The sequence below is a fragment of the Thermobia domestica genome, chromosome 7, assembly GCF_964235325.1.
Source record: "Thermobia domestica chromosome 7, izTheDome1.hap1.1, whole genome shotgun sequence".
Taxonomy (NCBI): domain Eukaryota; kingdom Metazoa; phylum Arthropoda; class Insecta; order Zygentoma; family Lepismatidae; genus Thermobia; species Thermobia domestica.
The window spans coordinates 31,841,934-31,868,052 of NC_137460.1; the positions used below are offsets into that span (position 1 = coordinate 31,841,934).

The window sequence follows — 26,119 nt, forward strand, 5'->3', positions numbered from 1 at the left end:
GTTTAAGTTTTAGATTTTTAGGTTTAGTTTTAGTTAGATTTAAGTCCTTTATGGTTATATATCATAAAGGTCATTATGTTCTGTCTTCTTATGTTCTGTGTGGTTTATGTTCTCCAATGACAGTGGTCCGTACAGACGCGTAAAATTTGAACTTGGTCATTGAAAAAGTGGTCCAAGAAAAGTGGTCCGTACAGACGCGTAAAATTTGAACTTGATCATTGAAAAAGTGGTCCAAAAAAGTGGTCCGTACAGACGCCTATACTACTCTTTATTATTTCTGTCTATTTCCTACATTTTACTTGCAGAAATTATGCGGAGTAAATGTTTTATTTAATTACTGTTTTATGAAAGTTTAGCCATATGTTAATTAAAATTTCACTATTTGTAAGTTTCTCATTTCGGTTATGAAAATGATTATAAATGAAGCTATTGCTTTTTAACAATTTTAATGTTTTTAAAGATATAATTCTAAATTATTTGGAAATGTTCAAAAAAACTAGAATGAAGAGCATAATACTAAGGAGCATTATTAGAACAAAACATTGTTCCTTAAGGAATTCACAGAATCAAGCTTTTCTTTAAAAAAGAGTTACCATAGGGTATGGGATTCGAAATGCTGATCGTGGATAAATAAAGTATGTAAGGAACAAGCTTTAACCGACCGATAAGGACTGCACCTTGGCAGACACATATAACGAAACCACTAACACAAAATGCCTGATCGCTTCGCACATCTTGTAGCTTATTTCTATTTAGTCCTTTGTATAAATGTAAAATGCTAAATAGCAATGATTGTTAGAGCTGTGCCACATGTATAGTAACAAACTTTATGACAGATTTACGTTGTATTTCTAACAAAGCATCAAATTCCCTCCCTCTTTGTAAATTTTGCTGCGCGTTTGCCACGTTTACGAAAATAGAACTTAGAATTTTTCGATGAAAATTTCGGAGATTTCTTTTTTTAATTATAATTGCTTATTTTTAATTTTTTTAAAATGTTTTTTGGAAATATGTGTTTCGTTTTTTTTTTTTTGCTCATTTCCAACAAAAATGTGACATTTTCTATCAAAAGAAAGAGAGTTATTTCTATTTATGTAATTTCTAGAGACATGCCACAACAATTTTGTACATAAGTGTACATATAAAATTTTTAGTATTACATCAAAAATATTTTCTCTCCCAACTTTGAAAACATATTACATTACATTCAGCACAATATTTCTAGTACAAATTGTGAAAATTTTCCTTACATTCTTTTCCTCCTAACGTTCTAAAAAATGCACTTCCTATACTCCATAAAAAATTTTCCAAACATATTTTTTAAAAATATTTCCAGAAAATATTTGGGATAATTCTCCGATATAATAAGGAAAATGTTTTCTCCAGTAACGGAAGAGTATATTCTGAAAACAATGTAAAAATGTTTCTCTAATATGTCAGAAAATGATGTTTACAAAAAAAAATACAAAATATTTTCCAAAACACAACGGAAAACATTTTCTGTAAGTTTTCTTTTTCCTGTTTAAAGTTTTATAATCAGAATTGGATAAAATATTTTTGAAATAATACTGAAATATTGCACGAAAATATTTCATTTAAGTTATAAGACAAGATTACTAAAATAGTTTTGTAGAAATTAATTAACCTTCTTAAAAACATTTCTGAAAAATATTTCTTATAAAATAATTTATTTTTAAAATATTCTATATTTTTAAAATATATATATTCAGTATGTTTTCTCGTAAAAATAGAAAATATTTTAAATATCGTATTGGGAAACTTTTTTTTTTAAATATATGGAATATATTGTTTTATCGTTTTCAATATCATATATGGAAAACATTTTTAGTATCATTTAGAAAATATTTTCCTTCTCAACAGCAAAAACATATTACATTGCATGCAATATAATTGCATCCATTTTGTGAATATTTTCCTGGATTTACTTTCCGGCGAGCATTCTCAAAATGTACTTTCTTTATTTTCTAAAATGTTTACAAACATTTCGGGAAAAATATTTTGGGGAAATATTTGGAATATATAAGGGAAAACCAACATGGAAATCTCCAGAGACGGAAAACCTTTTGGAAACCAAGGAAAATATTTCCTTTTGGTTAAGAAAATATTCCTTGGTGTGTGGGAATGTATACGAGCATGAAATTGTTTACTACCAAAAATTTTGCGTACAGAATCACTCGATAATTTAAAAGAAAAAATATTACATTTTTTTTCTCATAAAGTATTCAATATAGTGCATTTCGAAATATAAAGAGATCTTTGAACAGTTTTACTATACGGACACACTGATTGTAAAATGTACGGAACAATTTGAGGAAGCTTTTAATTTGCATGTTTTATGCCGAGAACAGAACCCAACGAAGTCCTCCGGTACTGTTAACCGGTTTCTACTACTACTACTACTTGTGCTATGGATCAGTGTTGAATTCAGACATTTTCACACGGGGGGAACGTGAACACTTCAGGAGAGAGTGAGGTGCTTTTTTTCTGTATTTTTACAAGAAAGCAGCATACCGTAAAACGGGGCTACTTTGACAGGTTTTGGACTAGTTTAGATGGGTACACGGGACACTTTCTGCAACCAGTGAATGATACTATTCTCATCATAACAATAGATATCTAGGCTATCACATCCACTACTAAACCTAAGTCTCTACAAGTAAGTTTTGGCGGGAAGAAATTAAGAAATACCGGTCAAAGTAGCCCCGGGGTTGGAGCTACTTTGACATCTTATGTATTTGTTACATAAGGTCAAAGTTACTCAACGTATGGAGTTATTTGACATGGAATTTATGTAAAGTGTATAAAACACTGTTTGGGTCATGTGTAAGGTACGGTATGCTGTATACATGATAAGCACGAAATCTTTATTTTGTTGTGGTACATTATACATCACTATACAAGTTTTTCTAAAGCTTTACTTTTAACATCTTTTACTTTGAACATACACGCTGCTTTACTTTACATCGTTACTTTATATTTTATTCTACTTTATTTTGTTTACTTTACTTTACTTTTAACATAGTTACATATGTACCGGTATGTTATCTTTACATGTAACAATTGAAAGAAAAACCTTAGTCGTCAACATCACAGCCGTAACAAGCATATTGAGGATTTTTTGATCCACTATTACAAAACCCACACACACACTTTTTATCGTCAGAGTGCGAATTAGATTATTCATTTTTTGGGGGCATAAACAGTGGCGGATCTAGAAGTACTTATATTATATATTGGGTGACAGGAAGGATATTGACAGGGGGTAGAAATACAATGGGAGAAATCCCTCATCCCCTCCGGCAATTCGCACCGTGGATACCATATCAGACTTTATCTATGAAAGTATATGCAACAATTCTCATAGGAAGGACGAATTGCTCATCTGTCAAAGTAGCCCCGCTCTATGTCAAAGTAACCCTAAATGTCAAAGTAAGTTTTACGGTATCTAATAACTCAATTCACATGAACATTTTACCTAATTCTGAGACTAATTGGGGATAAATATCTAGAGTAAAATTACAATAAAAAAAAGCAATCGTTATTTTTTATCTAAATCTCAAACCCAGGAGGGACAACTGTTTCTGCCTGATAGTCTAAGTAACGCCCTCTGAATCTTACTCTCCAACTAACTTCAATTTTTTTAAAGAAAGTTGTGCTTACTTTAACAATAATTCTAAAACACACTATCGTCTGTTTCTTCCAATGCAAAAAGTGGGACTTAAGTCCCACCATTTCAAATAGTGCAAGAACTGTTCATTTTCAAGAACTGAAGTTTGTTGATGTCATAAATCATATGGAATGATCGAAGGATCTTTCCTATCTCAATCTCCACTAATATACAATATAGGGCGAGATTATAGTACCTATTATAATACCAATATTTCATCACCACTTAACAATTTCTTGTTCTGCCAAACTCGCTCATAGTGTTAAGAAACATAGGTTTTATTGACTAGTTGGTATTTTATCTTAGGTGTTACATGTTAATATTTATATAAGATTAGTCTGCGTCTTATTGAGAGATTAAATTTCGTCAGCACGTGCAGATAGGAAGTCAAATAATTAGGCAAAGCAATTTCTACATATTGCAATTGAAATTTTGTTTCTCCGTTGGATAGGAATTTTCTCCGAGGGGATATTCCCCCCAGAACTACAACCTGAATTCATCCCTGCTACGGATGCGTATAGTAAAACTGAACCGAAATTTGTTTAATACAGGATATTAGTATATAAACAATACATTATCTGAAGCCGGATAACATCTGTAAATATTATTTATCTATCTACCTAGGTACAATCTTTGACAACATATATTCCAACAAATGTTCATGAAATGGCAAACAAAAATATCTTAAATTGAAAAAAAAAACGTTCTAAACGCTATGTTTCCAACCCTGCTTATAACACACATCTAGCCTGCTCGTAGATGCAACCAACCAAGTGTTGAAACATATTCTGATTCGTGTCACTGCGTGGGAGTTTGTAAAATCCTCTCATCCCACACTTATCTACTCTATTCGTAAAAACCCTTTGTTATGTAATACGCTTTTATTAATCTATTATACGATTAATTCTTTTAATAATTACCCAATTGTCTTTGTTACCTGAAGCATTAAACTGGAGAGGAAGAGGAAAACCTATTGCTTTCAAAAATCAATTATATACAGTACGTTATTAAAACCTGATCGTTTGTTTGATTGGAAGTATAAAGTTGCTTCTGTGAATGGTCTTGTAAAACATTTCATTAACACTGGCAGCATAAAATATAAGGGAAGTATAAGAACAGCGTCAAATTCTTATTAAATTTAAAGTCATAATGGCTGGCCTGGCGTCTGTTAAGTTGGAATTGATGTGCAAAGAAGAAATTGATTATGACTTACCTCAGGAAGATCCACTCGAGGGGAAAGGGTGGACATACGAAGTGATGACTGACAACAAAGAATTAATATTATCTACAACGGAAGGAGAGCAAACAATGGAGAAGGATGCAGCTATGTTTTCTTTGGATGCGAAACTAAACGTTGGTATGGTGAAATCAGAATCTGCAGTACAAATTCATCCTGCATTTGAAAGTAATATAGAAACGCTAAGAAAAATAATGGTTCAAGAGACTTGCGGATCGTACTCTAAGGACTCCCAACAATTAACAGCAAAAAGTTCAAATTCAGTTCGGCAAGAAAGGTAGGCCTAATGTTCAATTTTTCATAAAGTAATTGGCTCAGATTGATAATATGGTTCGGAAAGTTTATAGATTAAGCAATACTTCATGACAAATATTTAGGTATGGGAGATGTAAATTAATAGTCTTCAATTTGGAAACGGAATGGCACATATAGAACAGCTGTGGCGTATACCAAATAATAATAATATCGGTAACATCCATACAAATCTTGAGTAGTTCCTATCTTGATGAAATAATGATTACTATATTTTTGATTACACAATTCTGGCCAATTTTTGTATATACTTACATTATGGGTGCTCCACGATAGTGTTCTATTTATATAAAGGCCTTTGCAAAGAAAAAATCGCGAGAATGAAATTTATTCCAAAATTTTAAAAATTTAAACGTGAAATCTGTTATAATGAAACAAAAAGTATGGACGTTTGTGGTTTTACTCAGGATGTAGCTCCAATGGGTCTAGCCTAGTGATGGGGAATATTCCCGGGTTTTTCCCTGGCCTATAAATTCCCGGGAAGGAATTTATTTCCATTTCTTTACGTTATCTTCCAAATTATGAGAACCATGTGACTAATTACATTATTTTAATATATTATGATTTACTTCTAGGTTTTAAAGAATTTGGAGGTTAAAAAATTTAAAATTATTCGCCGGTACTTTATGTAACTAATATATGATTTTTTTAAGTTCCATTTCCATTCGCACTAAAAAGTAAGATAATTGTTTAGAATTGGGGGCCAAAACTACCAAAAAGTAGGATGATTTATGGAAGAAATGAGTTGATAGTGATGTTCAAGTACTCAAGAAAGTATAGAACACATTTTTTTTTAGGGCAGTAGGGGATTTATACAAAACGGAAAGGTAAATGGAAGTGATTTATGTGAGAAAAGAAAGTAAATTGTTGGTAACGAAGATAGAAAGCAACGTGCCCTGCGGGGCTCTAACCCGCCTTCATTCATAACGCTCGCTCTGCAACGCTGTCTGAATTTAATGTTGGTAACGTAATTTAACGCATGAAACCATAAAACAAACGCATCGGAATAGAATATTGCAAAAAAGTACGTGCAAAAGCTGGCCCCCAATGCTAAAGAACAGCCAAAATTAGCAAAGTACTAATTTACAAATGATGAAAAAGAACCATTTTGTTAAGTTATTTAGAATTATGTAGAAATAGAGACGAAGTACTATTAATAAACCCTGAGTCACCATTAGTAATAGACGTCTGTCTGTCTTCTCTCTCTTACTCGAATTTCTGAAGAGTACTCGGACTTCTTTTGTATGTGAATTAACGTATGGAATTTCGAGATATAGGTAGAATGAAAGGTCGTGTATGGCAATGGTACCTGCTAAAATATAAGGATAAATAAGTATCCTGCAAATTTTGTGAACATAAATATGTATGCACAAATGTTGATAAATTGGTGAGACATGTATCTTCTAGCATTTACCCAATGTAATTGGTTTTATAACATTTATAAATTTAATGTGTTTATAATATCAGTAATAGAGTCAATTTGAGCAAATCCACTTACATATAAACTTAAACTGTTACTATATAATTTTTTCACACATATTTAATTTATAGAACATATTGTAAATAAATATACTTTTATGCGTACTTTCTAAATATAATAACGTGTTAATAAAGTAACATAGTACCGTTCAGAATATACATTATAAAGAATCCCCTGTGGACAACAGTAATAATACGCTGTGATATAAAAATTAATTCAACTTTGTTATCATAATATAGTAATAGAATGCAATTTTCTTTCTGATTGGACATCCCGAAAATATCTTCCCGGGAATTTACCCATCACTAGTCTAGCCTCACTTTTCCGGAAGGCTTCGAAAGACATTAACAAAATACAAGATAAAAAAGAATTCTAACCAAAAATGGGTGTTCAGTAATTGTACAGGTCCATACATAAATTCATTTCATACTCATTTCTTTTTAAGGAAATGGTCGTTTTGTATTTTCAGCAATCATTTCTAGGGTATGGACTTCCATTTCTCCATACAGGTTCACTTTAGGTGCTTATAGCACGAAGGATTATTGTACAAACGAAATGTGCTAGTTGGCCGGTAAAATAAAAATATTGCTATGTAATTTAGAGAAAGGTGCAGGATGTTGGTCCAACTGGAAGCAAAGGGGTGCGTCGGATAGGATAAAGTGGGTCTCCGAAGGTAAATATAGGCCTATACGTAAACGAGGATAGCGCAAAAGTATGTATATAGCGTAGACTTACATATCTTACGTGTCTAATATGTATTTGTACGTTCCTAAATATTATATAGGTAACTTCCTGAAATGCTTCCATTGGTTGCATTGCTTTATTGAAAACCAACAAAAAACCTAATTTGTTTGGTTTAATTTTTTTTTTGTTTTGTTTTGTTTGTTTGTTTAAACCAGGGTTTTTGGTTTAAATAATTTGCTCTAGGAATTTATATCACATATGGACAGAAATCAGTTTGTTTGGCTTTGGTGTTATTATGCAACAACCGGGTTATGCTGGAAGGGGTCACATGAGCTTAAAGCGGAATCCAAACCGCTTTTCGGGCTATATGCGTGAGAAATTGTTTTCCACTGGAACTCGGAACTGGGACTAATTAGTCTAAATGTGGTACGCCTGCCGACTTCTGACAAAGAACGCCTGACAAGAATACTTTGTTCTGATCTTTACATACTTGTTAATATAATTGTCAAATGTCATTTCAGAAGGACAAAAAGATAAAACAATAGAAGACGTGAAACATTATACAGAGGTACATATGGACAATTTCAAAGTACTGCAGAGTACAGAAGAACTAATTTAGTCCAAGTTAGTTCACTACGACTTATATTAGTGCAAGTTAAAGAAATACAACGACTTAATTTGCATATCAATGATAAAAGTGAATTGAGTCCACTTTGGCTCTGACATATTTATACATAAATAAATACCAAAGATACTTATGATTTCAAGAAATTCCTCTCGGGGTTTGTATTCCTTCACCCAAAAGAAAAGTCGACATTTCGATGTACTTTATCAATAGTAAACATTATTAAAATAATACAATATTTAGAATTTTCTTTGATTGCTATTGCATAACAATAATAACAAATTATTAAAAAATCTTAATAAGGCATTCATAAACTTATATATAAAAACGGAGTTACTTCTGTAGATTAATAATGAATGGGGAATTTACTTCTGTTTATACTGCGAACCATATACGAGAGTGAAACGTGATAACCACAAATGTGTCTTCATAAAGATTTCACGAACAAGTGATTAGTAAATTCTCGGGAAGCTATTTTTCGTGAAATTTCCCGGGAAGTTTCCCAAAAATGGGAATTTTTCGGGAACTTATGTACAATCACAACAAATATTGCATTCTATTACTATATTATGATTTCAAAGAAAAATTCGTTTTTATATCACAATATGTTATTACTGTTGTCCCCAGAGTAATCTTTAAAATGTATATTCTGAAAGATGTTATTTTATTAATATTCTATTATATTTAGAGAGTGCGCTTAAATGGATACTTATTTACAATATGTTATATGAAAGTAAATATGTTTCTACAATGGTATAGTAAGTCCACATAATTTTATCCCACTAAAAAGTTTAAATTTACATGTAAGTGGCTTTTGTAAACTTGACTCTACTACTGATATTATAAACATATTAAATTTTGAAATGTTATAAACAATTTTGTCAACATTTACGCAAATATGTATGTTCCCAATATTTGCAAGATACTTTCTTATCTTTACAATTTTGCATGTAACATTGCCACACACGACCGGTCTTCCTGCCCATTTCTCGAAATTTCATGCGCTAATTAACATGTAAGAGATGTCCGAGTACCTCTTCAGAAATTCAAGTCAGAGAAAGGAGACAGACCGACGTATATTACTAACGGTGGTTCAGAGTTTATTAATAGTACTACATCTCTATTTCTACATAATTCTACATTACCACATGGTTCCTTTTCATCATTTGTAAATTAGAACTTTGCTACTTTTGGCTATTCTTTGGTATTGGGGGGCCAGCTTTTGCACCTAATTTTGTCGCGGTATTCTATTCCGATGCGGTTATTTTATGATTTAATATGTTAAATTTCGTTACCAGTATTACATGCAAGCAGCATTGCAGAGCGAGCGTTAAAGAGTGAAGGCGGGTTAGAGGCCCACATGGAACGTTTTCTATTTTCACTTTCTCTTCTCGGAACAATTCATTTTCTTTTTTCACATCACTTCCACTTACCTTTACGGTTTGTACAAATCCCCTACTCCCCTAAAAATGTGTTCGATGCTTTCTTGACTACTTGAATACCACTATCAACTCATTTCTTCCGTTCACTAGCTTTTGCCCCCATTACTAAACAATTACCTTACTTTTTAGTCCAAATAGAGATTGAACCTAAAAAATCGTGTTATTACCTATACAATGTACAGTCAAAAAAATTTAAATTTTTTAACCTTCAAATTCTTAAAAACCTAGAAGTAAATCCTAATATATTAAAGTAATTAGTTATATGGTTCTTATAATTTTGAATATATAGTAAAAAAAATAGAAATAAATTCATTCCCGGAAATTTATAGGCCAGGGAATAAAAAAAGGAATATTCCCATTTTTTAAATTCCTTCCCACCGGGAATATTCCGACTGCCCATCACTATTACGAACACACACTTTTACGAACATTTTTCGTTTTTTGGTTTAATCAGATTTTTTAAGCTAGGGATGGTACCGACATCGAGGCGGACTTTTATATACCGAGACGAGAACGAGGCGGATTTTTATACACCGAGACGAAACGAATATATTAGGATTTACTTCTAGGTTTTCAAGAACTTAAAGGTTAAAAAATTTAAATTCTTTGACTGTACATTATATAGCTAATAACACCACTTCTTAGATTCAATTTCAATTTGCACTAAAAGTAAGGTAATTGTTTAGTATTGGGGGGCCAAAACTAGCAAAAAGTAGGATGGTTTACGGAAGAAATGAGTTGATACTGGTATTCAAATATTCACGAAAGTATCAGACATTTTTTTAGGGCAGTAGGGGATTTGTACAAACCGTAAAGGTAAGTGGAAGTGATGTGAAAAAAGAAAGTGAATTGTTGGTAACGAAGACAGAAAACAACCTTCCATGCGGGGCTCTAAGCCGCCTTCACTCGCTAACGTTCGCTCTGCAATGCTGTCTGAATTTAATGCTGGTAACGTAATTTAAAGTATTAAACCATAAAATAACCGCTTCGGAATAGAATATCGCAGAAAAGTAGGTGCAAAATCTACCCCCCCCCCCCAATGCTGAACAATAGCCAAAAGTAGCAAAGTACTAATTTACAAATGATGAAAAGGAACCATTTTTTTAAATATTGTATCGCTTTAATAATGTTTACTATTGATAAACTACATCGAAATGCCGACCTTTCTTTTGGTGTGAGGAATACAAACCCCTCGAGAGGAATTTCTTGAAGTAATATGTATCTTTGGTAACTATTAATGTATAAATGTGTCAGAGCCAAAGTGGACTCAATTCACTTTTATCACTGATATGGAAATTAAGTCGTTGTATTTCTTTAGCTTGGACTCATAGGTCGTTGTGAACTAACTTGGACTAAATTAGTTCTTCTGTACTCTGCAGTACTTTGAAATTCTCCATATGTAACTATGTATAATGTTTCACGTCTGCTATTGTTTTATCTTTTTGTCCTTCTGAAATGACACTTGACAATTATATTAACAAATATGTAAAGATCATAACAAAGTATTTTTATCAGGCGTTCTTTGTGAGTAGTCGGCAGGCGTATCACATTTTGACCAATTACTCCCACTTCCGAGTTCTAATGAAAGACAATTTCTCTCGGATGTAACCCGAGAAGCGATTTGGATAACGCTTTAAGCTCATGTGACCCCTTCCAGCATAGAATGTTACCCTAGTGTTCTTTTGTCTTGTTTCCATTGTTTTTTTCTTTCTTGATATATTCTAGGCTACATGTTGAGCTAAATTCTGAAACTGATATAATTTTATATTTTACCATGTGATGGTATCTAGAGATGCAAAAAAAACCGCTTTTTTGTATCGATGGTTTTTACACATAAAAAGGCGGCTTTTTGGGGTCAAAAACGAGAATTTTGGATCTTTTGGCTTTTTTTATTTTCATGATTTTTATGTTTAAATAGCTTTCGTATAGTATAATCTAAAATTAAGTAAGATCCATGACCGAAATACCATTTTTCGCTCTGGAATTCACCATCGTGATGGATAGAACACATAGTTTATGAATTAAAGTAAACATAAAGTACGTAGTATTTAAGGACAATTTTAGAAGCTCTTTAACTTTATTTTAACTTCTGAATTATCGACATTTTTTCTTCTCTAGATCATTTATTTTAGTCATCCGTGTTTCACTTCTTAGAGCTTAGTACTCTAGCTTGTAGCACATAATTAAATTTATGTTCTTCAATATATCTGTCAGAGCGTACTTCCACACTTCCGTTATACTGTAGCTGTGCAATGAATAACAATAATCTTCCCGGACACCACCTTGAATATCATTTGATAGAAATAATCAGTATCGGATTTAGAAAAATATTTGGGAGGAGTTCTTCTCAATAATGTTTGATTTTTCTAAAAATTACTTTTATTTAAGAGGAGCTTAAGTTTGTGAGTACAGGGATAAAAATTATTTCGTTTCGTTTGTATATTCAACTATAATCTTCCAGACACAACCTTGAAGTCCATTTTATACTGATAATCAGTGGCGGATTTAGAAAAGATTTTTGGGAGGGCCTTTTCTTATTAATGCTCAGTTTTTTCTAGAAATTCCTAATTTTTTATTTGAGGACAGCTTGAAGTTTATGAATAAAGGCAAAATTAATATTTAGTTTGTTTTAGAAATTCCGTTATTTCGGGGCAGAGACTCCAATCCGAAAGACATCCCCACCCTAACCCTCTTCGAAAATCCATCACTGCTGGTAATTAGTAATAACAAAGATTTCAAAACGATTAGAAAGGATGTCAGCCTGGACTCACAGTACACGCAATATCTCTACATTCACAGATGGAATTAAGAAAAACTTTTGTCAAAATGGTTGAATGCGAGGTTGAATCCCGGACTTCACGATAGAAGCGCGAAAGCTAACCACTCACTCATGTTTGTTGTGTGTTGTGCTTAACTTAAATATATTCTCTCTCTTTCTCTATGGCCACAAAAATTCTCCATTGACTTCTGTCCTCATCCAATTCAATCCAGTTTCTATTCTGTATTCCTATTTTTGCTAGATCCATCTTAATATTGTCCTTCCATCTGGGCCTAGGCTTTCCTAATGGACGTTTCCCGATTGGATTTCTAGTTGAAACTTTGAAAGCGTTCCTACTTTCTTCCATTCTGGCTTCATGTCCTGCGCACCTGAGCCTCCTAGACTTGATGAATCTAATGATGTTTGGATAACCGTATAAATTTTGTAATTCCTCCTTTTGAAGTTTCCGCCATTTCCGTTCCCCTTGGGTCTAAATATTCGTCTCGAACTTTACTCTGGGATTCATTTAAACACTTAATAAATGTATCTTTTTCGGTATTCCAAATTCTGTAAGAATGTTGTACAATGTTTTCCTCCTAACCGAGTTTTAAGCCTTTCTAAAATCAATAAACAATTCATATACTGGGTAATATATTACCATTTCTTTTCGAGTATTTGTCGAATGGTAAATATCTGGGCGATTTCGACTAAATCCACACTGATAATATCCAATAATTTCATCTGCGCGTGGGGCCAATCTTATTAATAGAATGTTAAGAGAAATGCCTCGATAATTATTACAATCATTTTTGTCGTCTTGCGAATTGGAACAGTGATTGATTACTCTTTGTAAATGTATTCTATATTTTTTTTGTTTGTTTGATTGTAGAAAAAAAAGTTACCTAAAGATATGTTGAATTTTCTTGTTAAAAATTCAGTAATCTTCAGGACTGGATAAACCGTGATAATGGTTATATGTTCTACAGCCTAGATAACCATACGCTTAGATGAACCGTCTATTACGTATACGGTCCATGAACAGAAAATTTGATGCTTTCCCGATTCTGAACAAGCTTAAGGAATAGTCAGTGCATTACAAAATTTGGAGCTTTACCGATTTTGCAGATCCGAAGTACCTGATAGGTGGTAACAGATTATTACATATGTGATCAATCAGTGAAAAATTTATTCGAAATATTCATACAATGTATATGAATGTTAAAAGTTAACTGAAAAATTTCAAGAGTGTACAGAACCACCAGAAACGAAGCTCTGTATCATCTTTTAAAGTACTTATTGTATGTAAGAGGTTAAAATGTTATTACATATATTGGTTAATCCTTTGTAATTCATAATGTAAACATGTTAAGAATTTTAAAAAATCTCTTTGAAATTCATGGTTTACTTTCGAAGTTTCATATTATTATTTGCATCAATCACTAATTAAACGACTTTTTTGTTGTAGAAAAGTGAAACAAAGTCTGCTTTATCAGTTTAAACCAAAATTTTCAGAAAAAAAAACAATATTTCCCAAACAAAAAAGCGAAGCAGAAAAAACCGAGTTTCTTTCGAAAAAAGCCGGGTTTTTTCCGAGCTCTTACATCTCTAATGTTATCCCATGCCCCTTGATTTGTTTTTTTCTAATACAAATTGTGTTCTAAATCTACAAGGATGAAAATGTGGTGGGTGCAGACCTGAAATCATTAGGAAGGCGCACTATCTCTACCATTATTACACATCCACATTTTATGTTTAACTGGCTGATCAACTGTAGTATATAAAGTCCCATTACAAAAATATCGTTGCATACCATTTAAGCGCTCAAAATGAAAGTTTCAAAAGCACATAATATTATTCCGTTACACTCAATAAACCAACTACATCAAACATAAACTGAAGACCTTAGAAGTCAAAAGCAGTAACTGACTTTTGGAATAAATTTATTTATGCCTAAGAAATGGATTCTCCATAGTGAAGTATATAGACTGAAAGGAAAACCACGACGCAACTCATTCATTGGTAGACCCTCAAGTGGACTGTGATGTGGTTCTTCTAGTTTGCATATTGTGCTGCGGAGAATACTTCTCAGAATATAAATAAACCTTATTGGAAAAGTCATGTATAACTTAGATCCCTATTATTAAGGGGGCCTCAATTCAGCTGTCTGATAACAGTGAACTAAGTGCACTTTCGAGCTATCAGTAAGGAGAATGAACTAGGTGGTTTTCAATGATTTGTGATAAACTAGTACTTTTTAAACAGTGGTAGATAAACTCACATGAAAATGTGATGTAATAATGTGGCAAGTACCATTTTCGCGGTAACCGACATTCTAAGTATTGCCTGTACATGCTGACAGCTCGAAAATGCAGTTATAAGAGTTCACTTAGGTTTCAGACAGCTTAATTACTATTGATACAATCTCATATTATACATATATATATTCAGCCTTTAACTTTTATCACTTTGAAAGAAGCGGGCAAAGTATTGCATACAAAGGAAATAAGGAAATAAGAACCTTATTTTTTTATATCTTTATCCTGATTTGAAATATTATCCTAGTACACAAGGATGCTGTTATTTTGTTCGTTTTCAGCCAATGATGTATGTTTAACCACGACAATTTTTACCACTCCCACATTTCCGTTGGTTATTTAAGACATTCCGCTAAGACCGTAACACTTGTTCATAAACGCAAATATATTAGAAATTTTGTAACATTTTGAATTTGATGATCATAGTTGTCTTAGTGTAAGCAAAATGTTTCTGTGAGATTTTTGAACACTTTCTTATTTCCTTATTCCCATTTGTATACAATACTTTGCCCTCTTCTTTCCTGTACTAACTAGCTTATAAAGGAAAGCTGAAGATATTAGCTCTCTGGTAAAGCCCAGGACTTACAACAAAAACGTAAGTTCATGAGTTTTATTCCCGTTTGTGTCAACTTTTTGGTATATAATGATATATATCTTAGTGCATGAATAATTATGTCAATAAAGTTTCGTCCCGTTGATTTAACTTTAATTGATATGTGTGTCTCCGACGTTTACTAGTTTGTAAAATTCTAAAGGTCAATACTAGTAATATCACGTTGTAGGAGAAATTTGTTTGGATGTATAATAATGATGTAATTATTAGTTGTTGCTGTAATCAATAGAATAAATTTTGTTGTTAGAATAGACCTATCACGCAGCTACAGATTTACTTGCAATCGATCGGGAGGGAGAAAATATCAGTTGACCAGATTTAAAAATGTCATTTCAAATGTAAATAATTCTCAAGAAAGAACAAATTGAGGAAAGGATGATTTTATCGTCTATCTCACCTTTAATTAATCTTAATTGTCACAAGTCCAGGGTATCGATTTATATCCCTTTCCACTCGGACTATTTCTTTAAAAATATTCAAAAGCAAACAAACAAAGAAACGCGTTTCTCTAATCTATTATAATCTACTAATCATCATAAATATGATCTAGTTATTTCTTTTAAATAGTAGGTTTCGGAAAAATTAACATGCACAATTGTGCATGTTCGGCCAATATTGTATATATTAGTGATTCTATCTACCTGGACAATTGTGAGGGCTGAAAGGGTTAAAGAATGTTACTAACATGTAGAAATAATGCTGGTAAATTTTTAAACTTACTTATGGAGAGATGAAGGAAACGAAAGTTTACATTGTTATATGTATAGTTAACATTTACAATAGTAAGACATGATATATTTTTAGATAATGAAACCGATATTTCTACCATAGGCGGGTCACGTCGCTTGCGTTAGTAATACGCATGGGAGCTGTAAAATTCTTCTGAAACGTTGTTGTGTCAAAAACGTTAAGATAATATTTTAGAGTAAGATACTCTAACAATAGGTGTTGATAATCCAAGTTAACATGGTTTAATGCAGGATGATGTCCAGTTGAGAATTTAAATTTATGTGGTGTGGGACTTCGGCTTTGATTAATACTGGGTGAATGAGTTTCGTATATTCCCGAATGTATACTAAAGTTTAAGGTGAAGTATATATTTTTTTTCTTAACCTTTAAAATTTGCTGCTAAAATTGCACAATGAAAATTATGAAAATTTCAAATGGACGTCACGTTTGTTCCAAATAATTAACTCATTCGGCCGTTATTCCTGATTTCGCAAACGTGTGCACAGTATGTTGTACCAGCTTGTAACCAGCGAAACACACATCTGACCTCGACAATAAAATCTGCAGAAAACCAATGCTAACTTCAATTTTGAAATTTCGCATATCGTTCAGTAAATAAAACCCTGAGCAAACTTACGCTTATTGTCCCTGGTTCAAAATTTGTGCAGGATCGTGATCTTAATTCTTACTTTAATGAGATGTGGATCGGTTTCAAGACGCATTTCTGAATATAAAATTGCACTTTGACAAAGACAATGTAAATAAAATGTATACTTTCTTCGGAATGTGTTTTTGAAACCGGGAAAAGTTTTTTTAAAAAACTTTATTTTAATTGTGAATTATTTTTTTGTAGTTTTTACGTTGTAAGGGTTTATGAATGTCCAGTGTTCTTTGGCATATAGTCTTACGTAATATTTATTCCGTCAAATTTGTGTTTAAAAAAGTCATTATTATGTATACGCTACGCAGACATACTTAGTGAAGAGTGTCCATAAATTTTGTCCCGTCAGCATTCTATTGTAGTAACACTTAAATGAAACAGGTAATATAAATATGAATTATTAAGGAAGAAATAGCGATTGTAAAATGCTCCATATCAGTAAGGAAGCACATTTGGAAAGGACAAAAGCGTTATTTGAAAGGGAAATGATGAAAATACTTTGTTTCCCAGTAAATAATTCTCACGTCGTACACTACAAGCTTTTTTACTGTTTTTGACGTTGCACGTGTTAAAAAATCTAAGGAAGTCAATAAGTGGATTTGAAGTTACATGGGTTTACAGCTTATTTCACAACATCCGCTTGAAACGTAGTTTTCTTAAAGTATGCTGGCAAAAATGTGATCACTTAACTGCATCAGGCAATGCGTGATGGAGATCAATATAATATATATTAACTTTATATCATGGTAAATTTATATATTAAGAAGTTTACGGAAATTGCCCATTTTGATCTCGTAGGGCTTAGGTCACTTGCTCGCTGGTATTGAGTAAAGATTTTATAGGACAAATTTCACCTCCCTAACATAATCCACTCGTCACATACTCTTTTTTTCCCGTAAAATTTAAATCTCTTTTCTTACTCGTAGGATCTTTATTCTAATGACAGTAACGTAAAAGAGAAGGAAAGATGTTTTCTTGCTGAGATAAAGGTGCTAACTTCACTGTAAAATTTAATTTCATCAGTTCACCCAGTTCAGTTAGCTAATACCAAAGTAGCTGGATGTCAAGTTTTTGTACTGAGATATAATATGCAGATTCTTCATATTTTCCCTCTTGAATGTCGTATTTCTCAAAACACTGATGCACGCAACAGCTTTTTAAAAGTAAAATGCTAGTGAGCAACTGTCCTCTCTCTAACGAGAAAGACTCGTCAGATTATAATATTTAACATACAAATTTAATCTTTTTTCCGTCCTTAATGAATTTAACATGTTAAAATGCCACTTAATTGTTGACACTCAACATATTAAAAAATATATATTTCAAACAGTTCAACTTCCTGTCTCTTATAAAGTGATGGAAAACATATTTCTTCCATTTTTCGGTATTCAGATTTTAGCATTTATCTTCACACGCCTCTTTTACTTTTAACGTATGAAAACAATAATGACTAAAGTGGTTACATTTCTAATAATACTCGGGGAACATTGTTTAGAAAAAATCCTGTAAAAGCTAGATTACAAACCCTGTAGAGAATTTTGATTTCTCCTAATGGCATTACACCAGGTTGTAAGAAATTTGAATTCTTTGTTTGAGCACAAACTTACCGGCATTAGTGATAATCTAAGGGTGACGAAGGTGAAATGCTTGTCCAAAGCCCTTAACGTGAAATTCAGGAGTCATGATGTGTATTTCAAGAAAATAGATAAAGATTAGAAAAAATTAAAAACTCTCTGCTTCTCAACTGTATTCATTTCATAATTGGGCTTAAATATCTATCAGATGTAACCACGTGGCTATATATTCATAAACGCAAAGATTGTAGTACCTATTAAAATTTACTATGCCACAGCTATAGATTCTATACTGATTGAAATGACGATTTTTTTTTGTTTGAAAAAATTAAAAGTTGTTATACTTTTCCTTTGTTTCTTTATCGTCATAGTAAGAGCTTTTCGCAGCTACAATTGCGACAAGTTCTCGCGATTGTTAAATCTTCTGAAACAAAAATTGATGACGTATAAATATTTTTAGTAACAAGCGATCTCAATTTTTACTTATAGTAATAAATTGTTTATTCAACATAGCAAAAAATAGGTATGTTTGTTGTTACTTAAGTTAACTCTGATATCGTATATAGAAATTATTGACAAATTAAAAGCAAACTACATGCTCCTATCTTTAGAATAGAGACATATGGAATCACCTCGAGAGTTGTCGGTTACATATTCCTACAAAATTTCATTTTAATGGAACAGAAATATGAAATTCATAGAATGATTTCATTTCTTTGTTGTTACTTATTAATTACCTTCATTTACACTTTCTTGTTTACTGAATTTGTTACAGGCGCTATAACGAATTTGTTCTTCGCAGAGAAGCGAATACCCTTATTGCGTTAAGAGAAACCTTTTGTTATTCTGATGAGAAATCACCAAAGCAGTCTGGTAATGGATTTAATCGATCACCTTTGTTAAAACATATGCTAACACATAAAAGTGAAAATCATCTCACGTACCGAAAAAGTGTTAAACGCTACAGTCAAAGATCAACATTGTCAAACGTAAAGTTAGTACATACAGGTGAGGAATCCCGAAACTGCGGAGAGCGTGGAATGTCATTTAGTGTACGTTCAAGTTTTGTTACACACATGTTAACACACACAAAAGAAAAACCTCTCACGTGTGAAGAGTGTGGTAGGGCATTTCATCAACGTTCAAGTTTGGCTAGACATGTGCTAATCCACACAGGAGAAAAATCTCACACATGCAAAGAGTGTGGAAAGGCTTTTACTCAACGTTCAAATTTGGCTAGACACATGTCAATCCACAGAGGAGAAATATATCACACATGTAAAGAGTGTGGTAAGGGATTTAGTCAACGTTCAAATTTGGCTGCACACATGTTAATCCACACAGGGGAAAAACCTCACACATGCCAAGAGTGTGGTGCGCGATTTAACCAACGTTCAAATTTGGCTAGACACATGTCAATCCACACAGGATATAAACCTCACGCATGCGAAGTGTGTGGAAAGGCATTTCGTCGAAGTTCAAATCTCGCTACACATATCTTAATCCACACAGGGAAAAAATCTTACATTTGTGAAGAGTGTGGTAAGGCATTTCGTCACCGTTCAACCTTGGCCGCACACATGTTAATCCACACAGGGGAAAACCTTCACAAATGTGAACAGTGTCCAAAGAGATTTACTCGTCTCTCATATTTGGCTACACACATGTTAATCCACACAGGAAAAAAACCTTACATTTGTGAAGAGTGCGGTAAGGCATTTCGTCAACGTTCAACTTTGGCTAGACACAATTTAATTCACACAGGAGAAAAATCTCACACATGTGAACAGTGTGGAAAGGGATTTTGTCTGCGTACAACTTTGGCAAGACATATGTTAATCCACACAGGGAAAAAACCTCTTACATGCCAACAGTGTGGAAAGGGATTTAGTCGACGTACAACTTTGGCAGAACACATGTTTATCCACACAGGACAAAAACTCCAGAAATGCCAAGAGTGTGGAAAGGGATTTAGACGACGATCTCAATTGGCTACACACATTGCAATCCACACAGGAGAAAAATCTTACATATGTGAAGAGTGTGGTAAGGCATTTCGTCAACGTTCAACTTTGTCTAGACACACGTTAATCCACACAGGAAAAAAATCTCACTCATGCGAAGAGTGTGGTCGTGCATTTACTCAACGTTCTAATTTGAGTAAACACATCTTAATTCACAGAGGACAAAAACGTCACACATGTGAAAAGTGTGGAAAGGGATTTATTTGGCGTTCAACTTTGGCAGAACACATGTTAATCCACACTGGGGAAAAACCTCACACATGCCAACAGTGTGGAAAGGGATTCAGTCGACAAACAACTTTGGCTGCACATATATTAATCCACACAGAAAAAAAACCTCACATATGACAAGAGTGTGGTGACCGATTTAATCAACGTTCCCATTTCCCTTGACATATTAATCCATACAGGAGATGAACGTCACACATGCCAAGAGTGTGGGAAGGCAATTAGTCGACGTTCAACTTTGGCTACACACATTTTAATTCACTCAAAAGAAAAACCAAAAACATCCGCCGAGTGTGGAAAGGCATTTAATCAACGTTCAAATTTAAGTAAACACATTCCATACAAGAAAAAAAGGTATACGTGGCAAGAATGTAGAGGGAAGTTTAGCCATTGTTCTGTCCTTCGAAAACACACGTTGATACATATAATTAAGAAAAACATTTGCCGAGAGAGTGGAAAAGAGTTTAGGGTATATTCATATTTGACTAAACATATGTTAATCCACAAAGGACAAAAGACCCACACAAGCCAACAGTGCGGCTGCGGATTTAGTGTGCTCTAAAGTTTGGCTGCACACAAGTATTAATGTGTAAATTCACAGGAAAATATTTTTCGGGAATATTCCCTGATAAGATTCCCAAAATGGGAATTTTTCCGATAATTGTACAATCTTAAATAAAATTTCATCCAATTAGTATTTTTTGGTTTCAAAGTTAAGTTCGATTTTTTGTCACTGTACCTTATTACCGTATTCAGGGAGGTCCCAGGTCCGTATTCAGAGAGATCTAGAGGGCCATCCTAATTTTTGGCTGCCCCCACTAAATGTTCACGGTAGACTGAGAAATGAACTACAATATGGTGATGAAATATAATATTTTTCCATCGCCCCCCCCCCTAACTTCAGTCGGTCCTAGTGATGGTTAAATTCTCGGGAAGTTATTTTTTGGGAAAATCCCCAAAATGGGAATTTTCCAAAAATTTATATACAATCACAAAAATGTTTGCATTCTATTACTATATTATGATTTCAATGTTAAATTTGTTTATATATCACAGTATATTATTACTGTTGTCCCCCAGGGAAGTGAACGTTTATCCCCCAGAGTGTACGTTCTGAACGATGTTATTTTATTAACATTTTATATTTAGTACGATAAATGAATATTTGTTTACAATATGTTCTATGAAAGTAAGTGTATTTCAAAAATGGTATAGTAATTCCAAATACTTTAAACCGCTAAACAGTTTAAATCTGCATGTTAGTGGATTTTCTAAACTTCTACTAGTAATATTATAAACATATTAAATTTTTAAATGTTACATACAAATTTGATTGGGTAACTGCCAGAACACAGACGTCCCAACATTTGGTTACCCTTGCGCATAAATGTGTATGTCACAATATTTGCATTTCTTTCCTGATTTTATAATTTTGCATGTAATATTGCCACACACCACTTTTCTTCCTGCCCATTTCTTTAAATTCCATGCGTTAACGCACATGTAAAGGAAATTCGAGATAGGCTGACGTCTATCAAACACGGTACTTCATGGTTTATTTATAGTGCTTCACTTCTATTTCTACATAATTCTACATCACTTTACAAAATGGTTTCTTTCTATCATTTGTCAATTATTACTTTGCTATTTTGGTGATTGTTTAGCTCTGATGGGTCACATTTTGCACCAAAATTTTTGCCATATTCTATTCCGATGTTGTCGTTTTATGATTTCGTACGTTAAATTACGTTACCAACTTTACATTTAGACGTTATTGCCGAGCAAGCGTTAGAGAGTGAAGACGGATTAGAGCCCCGTAGAGCACGTTGTTTTTTATCTTCGTTACCAACAATTCATTTTTCTTCTCACAAAAATCACCTCAATTTTCCTTTACGATTTGTACAAATCCCCTACTCCCCCCCCCCTAAAAAAATGTTTTCGATACTTTCTTGACTACTTGAAATCCACTATCAACTTATTTCTTCCGTAAACCATCCTACTTTTTGCTCGCTTTGGCCTCCCAATACTAAACAATTACTCTAATTTTTAGCGCAAATGGAAATGGAACTTAAAAAATCATATTATTTGTTATATAAAGTACCGTAGTCAAAGAATTTTAAATTTGTTAACCTTCAAATTCTTTAAAACCTATAAGTAAATCTTAATAAATTAAAATAACGTAATTAGTCATACGGTTGTTATAATTTAGAATATAAAGTAAAGAAATGGAAATAAATTCCTTCCCGGGAATGTATAGGCCAGGGGAAAAACCCGGGAATATTCCCATTTTTTTAAATTCCTTCCCTCGGGAATATTCCCACTGCCCATCACTATACACGAGTTAAATCTACACAGTAGCAAAACCAAACATATGCCAAGAGTGTGGAAAGTGATTAAACCAACGTTCTCATCTGATTTGACACATGTTAGTCCATACAGGATATGAACCTCACACATGCGAAGAGTGTGGGAAGGGATTTAGTCGACGTTCAACTTTGGCTACACACATGTAAATCCATACAGGAGATAAAGCTCACACATCCCAAGAGTGTGGCAAGGGATTTAGTCGACGTTCAAATTTGGCTACACATATGTTAATCCACACAAGATATAAATATCATACGTGTCAAGCATGTGGCAAGAAATTTAGTCATGATCATGATATTGCAAAAGGCACGTTGATACATACAGGTATAAACTCCGCATCTGCAGAGAGTGTGGAAAAGTGATTAGTAAACGTTCAAGATTAGCTATGGACATGATAGTCCACAGAGGCATGAAAAGGGTTTAGTGTAAATTCAAACTTGAGCACGCACATGCTATTCCACAGAGAGCAAATTGCTCACAAATTATAAGAATGTTACAAGCAGTTTTGTGTATCCCCAAAACTTGTTACAAAATTGTTAATCTACACTGCATAAAATTCTCACACATGCCAACAGTGTGGAAATGGATGTAGTGTATTGTCAAGTTTGGTTGGAGACACGTTACTGCACACTGAGCAAAGATTTCACGCATACGATGAGAGTGGAAAGGGATTCAGTCTACTTTCATGTTTCGCTACACATGTCAATCCATACGAGAAAAAAGTCTCACACGTACCAAGAATGCAGAATAGAATTTAATTAACGTTCACACCTAACAAAACACATATTAACATTAGTCATGGGTAAATTCCCGGGAATATATTTTTCGGGAAGATTCCCAAAAATTGGAATTTTCCGGGAATTTATATACACTTATCCAAAATATAATTGCACGCAGGATTTCTTTCTAACTCCCTTAATATTGTAAGTTTAACAACAACGAATTCCGAGATAGATGAAGGGAAGAGACGAAAAAAGAAACTACTTCTGAACAGGATTTGCTTTGTGAAATTCTCAGTTCCTTCCTTGTTATTTCAAATAACGATACATCTAGTTTAAACAGTACCTTAGCATTAATGGAGCAAACATTTTTTTCTTTTTTAAAATGAAAACACATATTTCTGGAAGAAAAACAAAGATCTTCATTAAAAAAGGGGAGCTGGTTCTCCATCAATGCAACTGAAGGAGCGCTCTCTAGTTGTTCCGGTAGCTATGCATATCAAGTAGTCTATTTTTTGTGTTAGCGCAAATTGTGTAATCTGGTTCGAATCCCACTCGATGCCTTAAATTTTTAATTTTTCACTCACTCTACCCGCACATTTTATAGTATATATATTACAGTGAGGTAATGTACAGCTTTCTGTTCTATCCAGAAATAAAGTGTACAACGGTAAAACCTTTTCTGTATATCTCAAATATGATTTCTCACTGCAAATTACTTCTTGCATAGATCCATAAGATTTTCTTAAACCTGTAAATAAATATGGAGTTCTAGTGTCCAGAATATCAATATCAGATCTAATACCTCCTTCATCACTACAAGAACCCTGCTTTTGTTATTATTATTATACGCTTCTTGGACGTGGGAGACCCGTGTTCGGTTCGCGACTGGAGGAAATGGGGTTTGGGGCCTATGTTAAGCTGTAGGAACACTCCTCATATAGGCTCGCTGCTCAAAGGAACACTAAACTCAACATCAAATATATATATATACATATATATATTATGGCGGGAGACCAGGGTTCTATTCCCGGCGGGAGTTGATAACGTTTGGGGTCTAGGTTAGTTTGTGGCTTTGCTTCTTATATAGCCTCACTGCTGGAAATTGCGCTAAACTCAAAATCTATTATTATTATTATTATTATTATTATTATTATTATTATAAGTAAAAAATAGAAAAAAAACGTTTTAGTTTTCTAAATTTGATAAGATCTTTTATTTCTTCCCAGAATGGACTTTATTGTTGTCTTGGTGTATCAGAACCATTTTAGATAGGTATTCACGACGATCTCACATTTTTTTCATTTAAAATTCTTAATAGCTGTCAATAGTATCACCGCTTGCTTGAGTCAATTGCATCGCACAAAAACGCACTCAATTATATAACACCTTGGCCATCACCTTACTCCCAACATTTTCACTTAGTATTTTACGAAAAGAGATGAGGTGTGTTCTCTATTTTCAATTCGGTTTTGTTTCAGGTTCAAAATAGTGCATGTAAGCCATACATTGAATTATATTTTTTTTTAAAACCTGGTTGTATCCTCTTCTTAAAGATAAGTGATGTGCTCAAAAGTGAGATCTCTTTTACATTTTCGTACAAGAAAGCTGGCCTGAAGATAAATGAAAGCGAGGTGAGGCCATAGGTGGACACTGTTTAGTATATCTTAGATCCTGCGCAGGGCGATGTTTCAACTACGAGAGGGAAACGTACACCTAGAAAAAACACTGAACTCACTGCCAACTGTTCAGCATTCAGATTTTGAAACCTGACTCCTCAATATTTTCCTCGTGGTCTGCCACATTTGAATCTAAAGACTTCATTAGAGTATGTTGTAAGTTCTGATACAAAATGCTTATTATTTATATAGTACACCAAAAGTTTTGAGTTTGCAAAACTGTCATTGGTAACATCAATGTTTTCTGGGTCAGTATTATTGAAGGTGCAGTGCAGCGAAGTTAATTAAAAATATCTTTCACCTTTTAGAAATGTGCAACTCAGATTCTCACAGTAGCATTAGAAGTTACACGGTTTCTCAACAATTGACACATATCAAGTGGATTTTTGGAGTGATATCCTTCTAGTAGAGGTACCCAACAAAAGCTCGGTAATGCGCACCAGAGAGCCGGTTAGGTTGCGATGAGCTATCTGCTCTATTCGACTTGACTCAGATGAACCATCCTCTCAATTCGGCTCGGTTGAGGTGCGCCACATCTCGATGGATATGATATATGAGCGGTGTTTCTGAACTCGGCTCTATAGTGAACAAGTCGCGTGCCGACGACCAATTTAAATTAATTGCACAATTAGAGTCGGCACTTTTCATTCAGCGCATTTAAATGGACCGAGATTCGTCTTTAGAGGTTAGATCGGTTGTTCCTTTTGCGGAAATGACTGTTATCCGGCTTAGTGAGTCATCCTGTATCTCATCTCTCCTTAAATACATCCTTAGTTCGACTGTGAAAAGGAGTGCTACAAAACAAAGTACTTAAAAATTCAGGTGTAAATTTCCTACTCGTTAAATATCTTGGATAGCTATCTGTAAGAATTAATGGATTTACGAAGTGTTCAGTAGGTTTTATCAATTCAGGTGGGTGGGGCGACGTTTTTTATTGGACATTTGAGAAGCAAACACTAAAAAGAACGATGTTTTTATTATTGA

General features: G+C 33.4%; 1 protein-coding gene across 1 annotated transcript; it reads left to right on the forward strand.

Annotated features, from left to right (window-relative positions):
* Positions 1-4,444: 4,444 nt before the first annotated feature.
* On the forward strand, positions 4,445-24,529 carry LOC145689989 (uncharacterized). The gene is made up of 2 exons (XM_081764447.1): positions 4,445-5,202; positions 18,894-24,529. The coding sequence occupies exons 1-2, from the start codon at positions 4,838-4,840 to the stop codon at positions 20,488-20,490; spliced, it is 1,962 nt and encodes a 653-aa protein (XP_081620573.1). The 5' UTR covers positions 4,445-4,837; the 3' UTR covers positions 20,491-24,529.
* The last annotated feature ends 1,590 nt before the right edge of the window (positions 24,530-26,119 follow it).